This window comes from Notolepis coatsorum, assembly GCF_963971535.1.
Source record: "Notolepis coatsorum genome assembly, chromosome: 7".
NCBI lineage: Eukaryota > Metazoa > Chordata > Actinopteri > Aulopiformes > Paralepididae > Notolepis > Notolepis coatsorum.
Window position 1 is genome coordinate 134,514,189 of NC_140171.1, and position 12,188 is coordinate 134,526,376.

The 12,188-nt window shown below is 42.1% G+C and overlaps 1 protein-coding gene across 13 annotated transcripts in view; it reads left to right on the forward strand.

Moving 5' to 3' along the window:
* The first annotated feature begins 707 nt into the window (after window positions 1-707).
* pcm1 (pericentriolar material 1) overlaps window positions 708-12,188 on the forward strand; it is a 70,333-nt gene continuing 58,852 nt past the window's right edge. For 12 of the 13 annotated variants that reach the window (XM_084319321.1, XM_084319312.1, XM_084319313.1 and 9 more), the window contains exons 1-7: window positions 708-840; window positions 2,055-2,181; window positions 2,656-2,913; window positions 4,020-4,346; window positions 6,178-6,318; window positions 8,976-9,146; window positions 10,315-10,434. In XM_084319321.1, the coding sequence (XP_084175447.1) occupies window positions 2,071-2,181; window positions 2,656-2,913; window positions 4,020-4,346; window positions 6,178-6,318; window positions 8,976-9,146; window positions 10,315-10,434 (1,128 nt within the window). In that variant the 5' untranslated portion in view covers window positions 708-840; window positions 2,055-2,070. The remainder of the gene's footprint in view (window positions 841-2,054; window positions 2,182-2,655; window positions 2,914-4,019; window positions 4,347-6,177; window positions 6,319-8,975; window positions 9,147-10,314; window positions 10,435-12,188) is intronic. The other variant, XM_084319317.1, reaches the window with a different exon arrangement.

Sequence of the window (12,188 nt, forward strand, 5' to 3'; positions counted from 1 at the left end):
ATTGCAGAATGGGTACAATACAGTACAGCTCAATACACACAATTGTTAAGGGGATGCAGACCAGAGAAAGACTTTCGTCTTGTTTACATCAGGGTCCCCCATTTTCAATTCATCATAACATATGACATACATGACATACAGATAGGTACAGTACTCATTTATGACATACCAGATTTACAAACAGTACTGTTTGTGCTACAAAGAGTCCAGAAAAGAGAGTATATACATTTGAAGTAAAAACTGTACATTGGAGGAGGTTGGGGGAGGGGGGGGGGCTGTACATTGGAGGGGGTTGGGTAGGTGGGGTGGGTGGGGACCACTGTACAACTACAAGCAAAACTGTACATTGGAATATTGACAAAACCATACTTGGTCATTTACTGTACATTGGGGGGGGGGGGTAGGACATTTACAGGGGCCAGTTTCGAATTGCTGTCTGGGGGACGGCACAGTATGATGTCATAATCAAACATTCTAGAACATTTGTTTGTATATTCAACAATTCTCGCTGCACAGTGAATCCTCCTCCTCCTTGTCCACTAAAGAGATCCATTGTGTTCGCGTGCGCCACCTACCGTGCTGGAGCATACACAGCACCAGCAGCTAGTATCGCGACAACACGGTTGAGCCAACCGTCGCTAGTACAACATTCTTCACATCCAGCTCTGCAGATATACCCTACTCTGAGACGTTCCTCCTCCGACTAGTAACGTTATTAGCAAGACAATTGACAGTTAACGCTCTATAAAAAATGCCAAATATCGATATAATAAACTATGATTCGAACATGTAACATGTGAAATGCTTTGTAGAAGAAAAGAAAATCTCCACGACTGATCGGTAAACATTTCCTTCCATTAATAATAATAACAACATCATCATAGGTAGCTCCGTTAGTAGCTAACTAGCTTGAAAGTTACTGTGTTAGCTAACGTTAGTTGTTCCGTGAAACAATAACGTTATTATTACGCGACGATTCTTTGAACAGAAACTAGCTAGATTATTAATGATACCGTTTGTTCTGCCAACATTATATAGCGTTACACGTTGGCTAACCAATAGCCTCCATAGCTACATGGTGTGCTGCTATTCTACTCGCCTAACGTTGGTGTTTTGTGTTCGGGCTAATCATCCTAGTTCTGCTGAGTTAACGAGCTCATGTTAAGTGGTTAGGTTAACACTAACACCCCCTTAACACTAGGTTGATATTATTCAGTGTAGACTATATAGATCGTGTGGTTGTGGTGCTAGCTAGTGTTCAATAGCTATTGATTTAACGTTCGATTATATGAAAGCTAACTGCGTTCTGTCTGTGTGCCGCATTCACAGGGAACCATCGACCCCAGGGGGGTTACTAATGAGAGTTGCCATGGCAATCATCCTTAACAATGTAACGTGCATTCAGCTGGCTAACGTTTTGCCCTCAAACAACCATGCAACTAATTCACCGTCGCTTCGTATAAATAACGCGTATGTGTGGTTTTATGTTCATCAACCGAATGCGTTGTTGTTGGTACCAATCATCAACACAGTAAAGTGGTCTGAGACGACCACTACTTGTCTCTCACTTGTAAACTTTTGCACTATATGCTAATGCGGTTGGCTTTGAGCTGTCTGTTGTGAGTGACACTGGGGGCATTGATTGATTGATTGAAAACTTTATTAACAGATTGCAGAATGGGTACAGTACAGCTCAATACACACAATTGTTAAGGCGATGCAGATCAGAGAAAGACTTTCGTCTTGTTTACATCAGGGTCCCCCATTTTCAATTCATCATAAATGCTCGCGCAAGGCCAGGGTTCGAAAGCTCGCGCTGCTGCTGCTACCTCTGTTAAATGTCCCTGGACTCCGAGCGGGTCAGGATATAATAAACTCTGCACTGCCCGTGAGTGACTAACCTGGCGGTACCGGTCTACGAAATGAATATAACCGACCAAATACATTACTTAACGTTAGCTGTGTGACCGACATGTATTCTATGCAGTCCTATATCTTTTGAATCCTTGTTTGTCTCTGATGATGACTGATGTGCATATTGTGAATTCCAATAGGCTGCAAGTGGTTGACATGGCAACGGGGGGCACTCCTTTTGATGATTGTGCAGAAGCGCAGGATCTGCAGGATCTGCACAACTGGTCTATAACCAATGGCAGTCTGGAGGACCGGCTCAATAACATGGTACTGCTGGCCAGCTAGACCCTCACAGACAGCAGACACACTTATTTAGTCAATGACACTACCGAAGTCTTGGCAACATGGTGCAGGGTGTGCCAGTTGGTAGCCTGCCATTAGTAGACAGACACACACACACACACACACACACACACACACACACACACACACACACACACACACACACACACACACACACACACACAATCAGTGCAGTTGCACCATCATTAGCTACCATGTTGATAAAGTACCCCAATTGCACAATCATTTTCAGATTTGATTTCAACAACACTTGTTTTTTTTAATATTGTAAATCAACTCTTACTTTCTTAATATATTAACCCGTTCACTACCAACGGGTTAACCCTTTCACTGCGACAATACAGACATATAACCCTTTCACTGCTGGTTAACCGTCTGTAGTGTGGTAGTGAAAGGGTTAAATCATATTGCCGTGCTGAACCTCTTCTCGTGGATCAGGACTGGGGTGTGCACACTGTGCAGCAGAAGAAAGCCAACCGCTCCTCGGAGAAGAACAGGAAGAAGTTTTCCGCTGCAGTGCCAGAGAGCCGTCTGACCAATGACATCTCCCCAGAGTCCACACCCGGGGTGGGCCGCAGGAGGACACGCACTCCCCACTCCTTCTCCCGCGTCAAGTACACCAGCCAGATGTCTGTCCCGGATCAGGCTGAGCTGGACAGGCTGCGACAGAGGATCAATTTTACAGACCTGGATGAGGTGAAAAGATTAAAAAATTCAAGATTCAAGAGATTTATTTGTCCCATACATACACAAGACATGTAGTGAAATGAAAGTGGCCATGCCCGCCTTGATTGTGCAAAAATACAATAAAATTGAATAATAAAATAGACATGATAAAAAGTTATACGAATAAAATACAATACTAAGCTTAAGAATAAAGGTAATGAGTACTATATACAATAATATACAGTTATGTTTTTTAAAGTGACCTTTTTTGTAGTGTGTGTGTGGGTGTGTGTGTTTTTGATTGATTGAAAACTTTTATTTATCCCCGAGGGGAGATTCAGATGTCCATCACAGCATAACAGCAATTTAAAAACGGTTAATAGAAACAGTTAATACATAACATACACTTATTTAGTATGTGTTAAAAACAAAAAAAAGAGGTAAAATAGGGCTAAAATAGAGGTAAAAGTGGTGAATGGAAGAAAAGAAAAAGAAACAAGTCCAAGTTTCTTTAATAGTTGTCATACAGAAGTACAGAATACTTTTATACAAAATGCTTCTTACTGTTTCGCTCCAGAGACTGTGTTAGACAAGATAGTATGAAATAAAATAGTATAGCATGTAAAATAGAAGTAAAAATAGAGGTCACAGTGTTCAGTATAGACATATGTACAATGTTCGATGCAGAATAGAAGTAACTGAGTTACCATACAATATACTATGCAATGTACTAATATACAATACTATATAGTCCAATCGTGATGTTAATTAATTAGTTACAGTCCACAACCCAGCTCCTCCAGTCCACGGCAGTTTCCTCGTCCTCCCCTCTGCCACCACCTCCAGACTGTGTGCGTGTGTGTGTGTGTGTGTGTGTGTTTTCCCCAACATAGATATAGTATTTCCCCCAACATAGATATAGTATTTTCCCCAACATAGATATAGTATTTTCCCCAACATAGATATCGTATTTTCCCCAACATAGATATCGTATTTTCCCCAACATAGATATAATATTTTCCCCAACATGGATATAGTATTTTCCTCAACATAGTTCAGTAACATGACCAAGTACATGTTTTGACTGCAAGCTCGAGTTATCTTTGGCCTGACTTGTCTCTTCCTTCTGCCTTTAGAGGAGCATAGGCAGCGACTCTCAGGGCCGTGTGACAGCTGCCAACAACCAACGGCAGTTTTCTGGAGAGAACAAGAAGCCCTTCAACTTCCTACCTCTGCACGTTAACACTAACAAAAGCAAGGAGCTACTCCCGCCCTCCTTCTCTGCCCCAGCCACCCCTGCTACCACCAAGGAGGCTAAGAAGCAGAGTCCAGGGCTTAGGGGTGCATTTGCCCCAGTCCTCCCCAGCAAGGACCCTCCTGGCCTGGGCCGTGGGGGAGCTGAAAGAGGGCCTCTACCACACAGAGAGTATGGGAGAAGAGAGCCAGGCATCGATAGCAGCCAGGTAACATGTTGTTTGAACAGTTTTATGTGTTATTAATGCCCCTAGTCTACCAGATGATTTGTTAGCCTAGGTTTGAACATTTGAGTAAGAAAATGGGTTCTTGTTTACTAAGCAGCACACAGCAGGAATATTTGTTATGCAATGTATGAGCTACTGTTTGATTTGTTTAGAGATTGTTTTCTCGTATGCACTTAGCTCATGGGCCAGAACTGAAACCCACCAGTGGGGGGTAGAGAAAAAATATGACTATTCCCTAGGGGTGGGAATCGCCAGAGACCTCACGATACGATACTATCCCGATACTTGCGTCACTATACGATAGTATCGCGATACTAAATATATTGCGATACGCTGAGTATTGCGGAAAATCTAATTTTATTTATTACCTTTTTTCAACTGCAAAGTAAAACTTTGTCAACATGTTTTATCTAATAAAATAAAGTTCAGTCTGTTCATCTCACTTCAATCATTTTGATTGCAGAACATGGTATTTTCTCAAGCAGACAGATGTAAACACTGTAATCTGTGTTGCATGTACCTGACAAACTGAACTGTTTGTATTAGTCATATTCCAACTTAACTGAATGCACGTGTGTGTGTGTGGACTACTGTACTATTACAGGTATTGAAATGAACAATGCAACTTCCTTATACAAAAAATAAATAAAAAATTATGAATAATTTAATATCCCTGTATCGATACAGTATCGCCACGCAAAGTATCGCAATACTACTACGTATCGATTTCCCCCCCACCCCTACTATTCCCTAAACTAAAGGTTACCTTTACCTTACATAGTAAGTAGGGATGTCCGATATTATCGGCCTACCGATATTATCGGGCGATATTGGCATTAAAATTTGATATCGGAAAATATCGGTATCGGTTTTCAAAAAAAGAAATAATAATAATATATATATATTTTTTTACATTTCTATAACCTTTATTTACCCAGGCAAGCAAGTAAGAACAAATTCTGATTTTATTTATTGTCAAAAGTATGCATAATGTTGTGTTAATTCCACAACAAGAGATATGTAATGTTAATTACCTGAAATTATTCAGTTTTTTGGGGGGGGAAACCCTGCATATATTGTTATCGGTTGATATCGGTATCGGAAATTAAGAATTGGACAATATCGGTATATCGATATCGGTAAAAAAGCCAATATCGAGCATCCCTAATAGTAAGGGATATTTCCATTTCAGTCTAAGTTGAGTTTTGCCAGATTTAGTTTAGTTGGTACTTTTCGTAAACATTTTATTCTAGTTTTGAATTTCAAGGGTATGTTAAGAATTTTGGACCCCTATTTCTATTTCCTACTTAGAAATTATGTTTTGTCACTCAATCGGTATAATGCTTTCTCATGCACAGTCTCATAGTGCCTTTTCATGCACAGTCTCATAGTGCTTTCTCATGCACAGTATCCTAGTGCGTTCTCAGCACAATCTCATAGTGCTTCCTCATGCAGAGTCTCATAGTGCGTTCTCCATGCTGTGATTCATACTGGATACCCACAGATCTCCACAGTGCACCCCAAGTAGGTTTTAGTTTTGATCTCAGGGCTTGTACAGACTGCAGCGTGGCCCCATTGTCTTTGATCTCAGGGCTTGTACAGACTGCACCGTGGCCCCATTGACTTTGCATTGGTTTTGTGGCTTAAGTAGCTTGAGCTGCAGGTCTCCAGTGTGCAGAACAGCATGGGGTGGTGCTGAGGAAGAACTCATCATTTGTCAGTAGGAAATGGGGCTAGCGGCCCAAAATTCTGAATTGACCCTTTTATGTAAAAACCATCACATTATGGTTATCAAATTTGTCTTTTCATGAAGCAGAGCCCAGGGCTTAGGGGTGCATTTGCCCCAGTCCTCCCCAGCAAGGACCCTCCTGGCCTGGGCCGTGGGGGAGCTGAAAGAGGGCCTCTACCACACACAGAGTATGGGAGAAGAGAGCCAGGCATCGATAGCAGCCAGGTAACATGTTGTTTGAACAGTTTTATGTGTTATTAATGCCCCTAGTCTACCAGATGATTTGTTAGCCTAGGTTTGAACTTTTGAGTAAGACAATGGGTTCTTGTTTACTAAGCAGCACACAGCAGGAAGATTTGTTATGCAATGTATGAGCTACTCTTTGATTTGTTTAGAGATTGTTTTCTCTTATGCACTTAGCTCATGGGCCAGAACTGAAACCCACCAGTGAAAAAATAGACGGATGGATGAATGTAGCGCATTGATCACATACTGCACAAACATATTAGTTGCTGGTCTGGACTGGTCCTGAGCTCCTCTCCAGTCGAGCTCTCGCTGCTGTGGGGTTTAATCCGATATATTTCCGAATCCTCCGCTATCATTGTGTAATGCGTCGTGTCGTCTCTAGAGCCTTCTTTCTCTCCTTCACACAAAGTTAAAACTACTCTAAGTGAAAGTGAAACCTAAAAATGGGTGCTATCTGCGCACACACGTTCAATTTATAATATTGTCTGTTGTCTGCTTGATAACACGCCTGAACACTGAGTGACCGGTATCAGCCTACCCGTTTATTTCTCCCCACAAAAGTTATCTCTAAAATATACAATGCAACACTATCAGCTTTCTCCACGATACACGACAGGCAGATTGAAGAAACCATTCACCGTTAGGCTACTTTATTACTTACCAATTTGGCGTCTTCCAAAAAAAAATCCAGCCACATAACTATCCAATCATGAAATTAAATCGCACACTTTAGGATCCTCCTTACCCCGGGGAATATCCATCATGAACATTAATGGTTTGTAAGAGTATGTCACGTTAATGTACCGCAACAGAAGCTAATCCTGGCCAGTCATAAACCACAGAACCATCGCCCTTTGAGAACATATTCCAACAGTGTAATCCACCAAATCACATGTTTCCAGATTAGGGATGCACCGATCCGACTTTTTCAGTCCCGATACCGATACCTGGGCTTTGCGTATCGGCCAATACCGAGTACCGATCCGATACCCATTGTTCAATTAATAAACTGTATGCCTCACTGTGTGGAAGAGACTGGGATAATTTTTTTGTGCAAGGCAACATCAGGCTTGACTCGATGGACTTCCGATGTTGAAGTGACTGGGGTGAGTAGCGGTGCTATGGGTTAAACTCACTCTCACCCTCAAAAGACACATAGACACGTTACAAAGCAGTGGGTTCACTTCTTGGTATAGCGGTCTGTGCTGTTGCCCGCGGTGTGGGAGACCACAGGTTCGAAACTCCCTCTGGGCATTGAAGTTTAAGGTGACGATGTCACAACCGTTACATATATATTATTTTTTTCTACACCCGATCCAGCTATTCTAGTCATATTGGGGCCAATATCCGATATCCATATCTGATCGGTGCATCCCTAATCTTGTGTCTTGATATCAGACAGTCTTTCACATCCGCAGTCTTTCACATTATCACCGGCTTGACACGACAGCCATTACATTCTTTAAAAAAAAATTATATTGGTTGATATATAGGCTTTTCCCTGCTCCAAACTATCGTTATTATATCAGCCTTTAAAAATCCACCATCAGTCAACCTCTAGTTCAGCTCCATACAACTGCCTACCACCATATAGCCTTTACTCTGTTTGCACCTTGATAACTTAATCAGAATGCTTTATTACATCCCTTAATAGCTCTGTCTTTTCACAATTGCACGCAACCCCAAAACATTCTCAGCAGATGCCCCAGAGAAAAAAGAAAGGTGGAGCGAGGTAGTCAATGAATGTGACGGAGGGAGAGAGAGAGGGAGAGAGAGAGAGAGCACATGCAGCTACTCTTTCATGGCTTTACATAGAAGTTTACCCGAATACATCACTATTGTTATTAGGGCATGGTGGAGTTTTGCCCTCCCGCTGAGCGCAGCTTTCTAGTTCTTATTACTATTTGTTTTATTTGCATTCTTAATTGCATCATGTTTCCCTTCACATCTGGTGCTGTAGACAGGACTTCCCTCAAGATGATCAATCTAAATTATTTAGCTTCAAAAAGTGTTTTGACTTGACTGGAAGATGTCAGCCATCATCACTCTTTCATACGTCAGTTGTTTGGGTTTTATTCACACGCATGAATGGGTTTATATTTTTCATGTCTTTTTGGTTTGAAGCCATTATAAGAACCTTTTTCTTGGAAGGACATTTTTCTCTCTTCGTGTTCAAGTCTAGGCCTGCATTGTTATGCACATAGTCTGAACATCGCTGCCACTGGAAACTAGAACAAGGATGAGACTGAGGGAGAGCTGGAGCTGATGCAACCATTCTGTATTTAGAGCAGTTTATAAATATGCCACCCCTGGTGCCCAGTGAATCCGGGGCACCAACACACCATCCCCCCACCCCCCACCACCCCTCCACACACACACACACACACACACACACACACACACACACACACACACACACACACACACACACACACACACACACACACACACACACACACACACACACGCTCACGCTCTCATTTAGCGCCTGAGTCTGAGCCGTCGTCACAGATCCTCCTCGCTCACCTTTTCTTTTTGCGTCTTATACACGCTCCTCTTTTCATTCACACACCTGACACTCCTTTGTGTCACTCCCCCCCTCCCTCCCTTCCCCCGCCCGTGTGGTCTACTCTCAGGTGGTCAGTAAGCTTGTGCAGATACGGGAATACATCGGCAAGGCCAGCTCCATGAGGGACGACCTGGTGGAGAAGAACGATGTGCCGGCCAACGTGGAGCGTCTCTCACATCTCATCGACCACCTCAAGGAGCAGGAGAAGTCCTACCTACGCTTCCTGCAGAATATGCTGGTCAGTCATAGTAGCAGGGCTGCTCAATTGACAGGGGAAAAAAAATCATAATCGTGATTTGTTTCTGGTCAATGTTGAGATCACGATTACTTGGAAACGTCATGCGTTTGTTTAACTTTTATTTTTAAATGGTAAAACACACTGTTGAAAAAGCTTGTATTTTTTAACAGTGGATTTCCTTGAACTTTAAATATAATTCAACCGGGGAAAAGAATGTGATTATCTTGTTTTCATAATTGGTTGGAAGTCAGAATTGTGATTGAGAATTAGATCTGATTAATTGCCCAGCCCTAGTCAGTCAGTCACCATTCGCCCCCTCTCCTTCCTTGTAGGAACGTATTCTGTGTTCTATGTTATTGATGTGTAAAGGTACTTTTTAAGGTTTTAGTCATCTCTCCTTGATGCAGAGCCCGGCTGGGTGTTTTGAGCTCTGCAGCTCGCCGCTCATGTATTTTTAATGGCCGTCTCCCTTTGTGTCCTGACACACATCAACAGTGTGGTCTCCTGTTCCATTTGATGGAAAAACCAGGACATACCCGGTAGCATGTTGCTTCCCTGTGTTGTGTGGGATGTCTTTGTTTTGCTGTTATCACTGTGCCTTGATGGAAGCATATCTTTAACATACAGATTAAGTTAATTAGTCTAACTGTGTGTACTGAGAGCAAGTATCTGCATCTCTATGTCACATCCCGTCGTTCCTCTGCAGAGCTTCTGGGGAAGGAAGTTGTCCTTTTGTCTGTCAACAACAACAACAGCGAACATTTGTTTGTTTTTGTTTGGAGGATCTCCTAATCGGACCGGACCGATTGGAGTCGTTCACAGCATATTTAAATGGATCTGTATCGATCAGTATAGGTTATATTAAGCCTGATCAAATTCCGCTTTTGTCAAAAACATGAATGAAAACCATTAAGACAAAGCTGTGATATAGTCTTTCTTTTCTTTAAGCAGAGCTATTCAATTACCCAGTATATCCAACCTACATTGGATCGTTTCTTACTAACTTTAATGTATTTGAAGTGTACACTGTGCAGCTGTATTACCTAGGAAATTACTTAGGAAACTCATCGGCAGATACTCAATATTTAATGACCCAGACTAGGGTCGGGGGCAGAAAATAGCTTCTGTGACAATCGGTGACTGACTCTTCTTCCTATGGCTTCTGCAGGCGAGGGAGAACGAGGATGAGGACATGGGCACCCTGGACTCAGCCGTGGGCTCTGGCTCGTTGGCAGAAAGCACCTCACTGAACATGGAGGTGCGCTCTTCAGATGCTTCCAATGCCACAGTGAGTACACAGCTGTAGTGGACCGTTCTCAGGTGAGAGGATCTTATCCCCATCCATCAGGGTAATGCATTCTGTGTTATTAGGAATTGGGTGGTCGTCTCCGGTTCCTTGGCACGGGTTGCTTGTCAACTAAGCAGACGTCATGTACCTGTTTTAAGACCCACCCGGTTGCCTATTGTGGTCTTTTACCAGAGGAGTGTCTCATGGTAGCAGGTTTATATGGTTCCACTTATTCAATTGATCTGACGTTTGGACGGGAGCTGAGCTTAATTAAATGTGTTCAGCGGTTTTATATTTTAGAAAAAAGTCATGGGTACTCTCGTTGAATCTTTACTTCTTACCATGGTAACTACTAAGCTGAGAGGATGATGATATGAAACAAACAAAAATAGTCAAAACAACAGACAGAATACACGAGTGGAATTATATTCACATGATATATGATATTCTATGTTAATTTAGTTTATATCCATTTTATTTGATTCCACCTTTTAATTTTTTATTCTACCATAATTGTCTGTCCGTCATATGTCACACCAAAAACAACCAAATCAAATTCCTTTTATGTGTAAACTACTTGGCAATAAAGACCTTTCTGATTCTGATTCTGATGAATACCTGACTCGTTTGTTTTTAAATGCTATAGTTTTCATGTTTTGAGCGTTTTATTCGTGGCTTCAGTGAAAACAAAGATGCTGGCAAATGCCGCAAAAATAAAACAAGAATGACACAAACTTCAAAACAGTTGTGCTCTCGTGAATCGTCGAAGATCGCTAAGGCATATCGGTACTGTAGTAGTTACCATGGAAACGAGTAAAGATTATGTTATAAAACACATGATGTTCTCAAAGATGTTTGACTTGAAATGCTCATGCTCACCTTCACTCTCGCAGACAGGTGTGTTGGAGGTCATGGATTTTAACCTGATGAAGGTCTAAGCACCGCAACGTTGTTTTGTTTGAATGAAGTTAAAGGACATTGTTTTGCGGGAGTTCTCTCTTCTCTCAAAGATTAACCCCTTCACTACCACACTACAGAAGGTTAAAGGGGAGATGAATCGTTGAACAATATGAGCCTAGTTTGTTTGTTGTATACCTTGGGTAAGACAGGGTCCTATAATCAAATGTGAAATCCTGCTTATTTGTCTGAAAACTAAAATGCAATTTCCCCGTTTTCGCCATGGGCGGCGCCATTTTAGAGTTAGCGTGACGTCACTGTAATGGTTTGGGCTGGCTCCCGGTTTACACTGCTGGTTAGATAGCTACGTAAATATGGAGTGTCGTGAATAGGGATGCCCCGATCGATCGGCCAGCGATCGGTATCGGCCGATATTCAGTATAAATATGAGATTGGTGAATTCCGATAATGCTTTATTTTCGCAGATCGTGAAAACCGATCGATGACACGCGCAAAAAACATGATCCAATTCTCTTCTCTCTCTCGCACACAGCTGCTGCTGCTGCACGCCTTGCCCCTCCCCCTGCCAGAGCCATGTCAACAAATGCTCCGGCAATAGTCGAGTGCATGAGACCTCCTTGAGCTAACGTTAGCTACCTAGCTAACGTTACTGTATAAACAAAATGACCCAGTAAACTATTCACTTTTGTTTAATACATGAGGCATTGTCTAACGTTATCTAGCTGGCTAGCTACTGATGGCTCCTGATATCAATGTCTGATATCATCATTTTGGAATTCGTTTTCGCAGTTGTTGGCTAGCAGTGGCTAACTAGCTATCGTTGTTCCGTGAGCTAA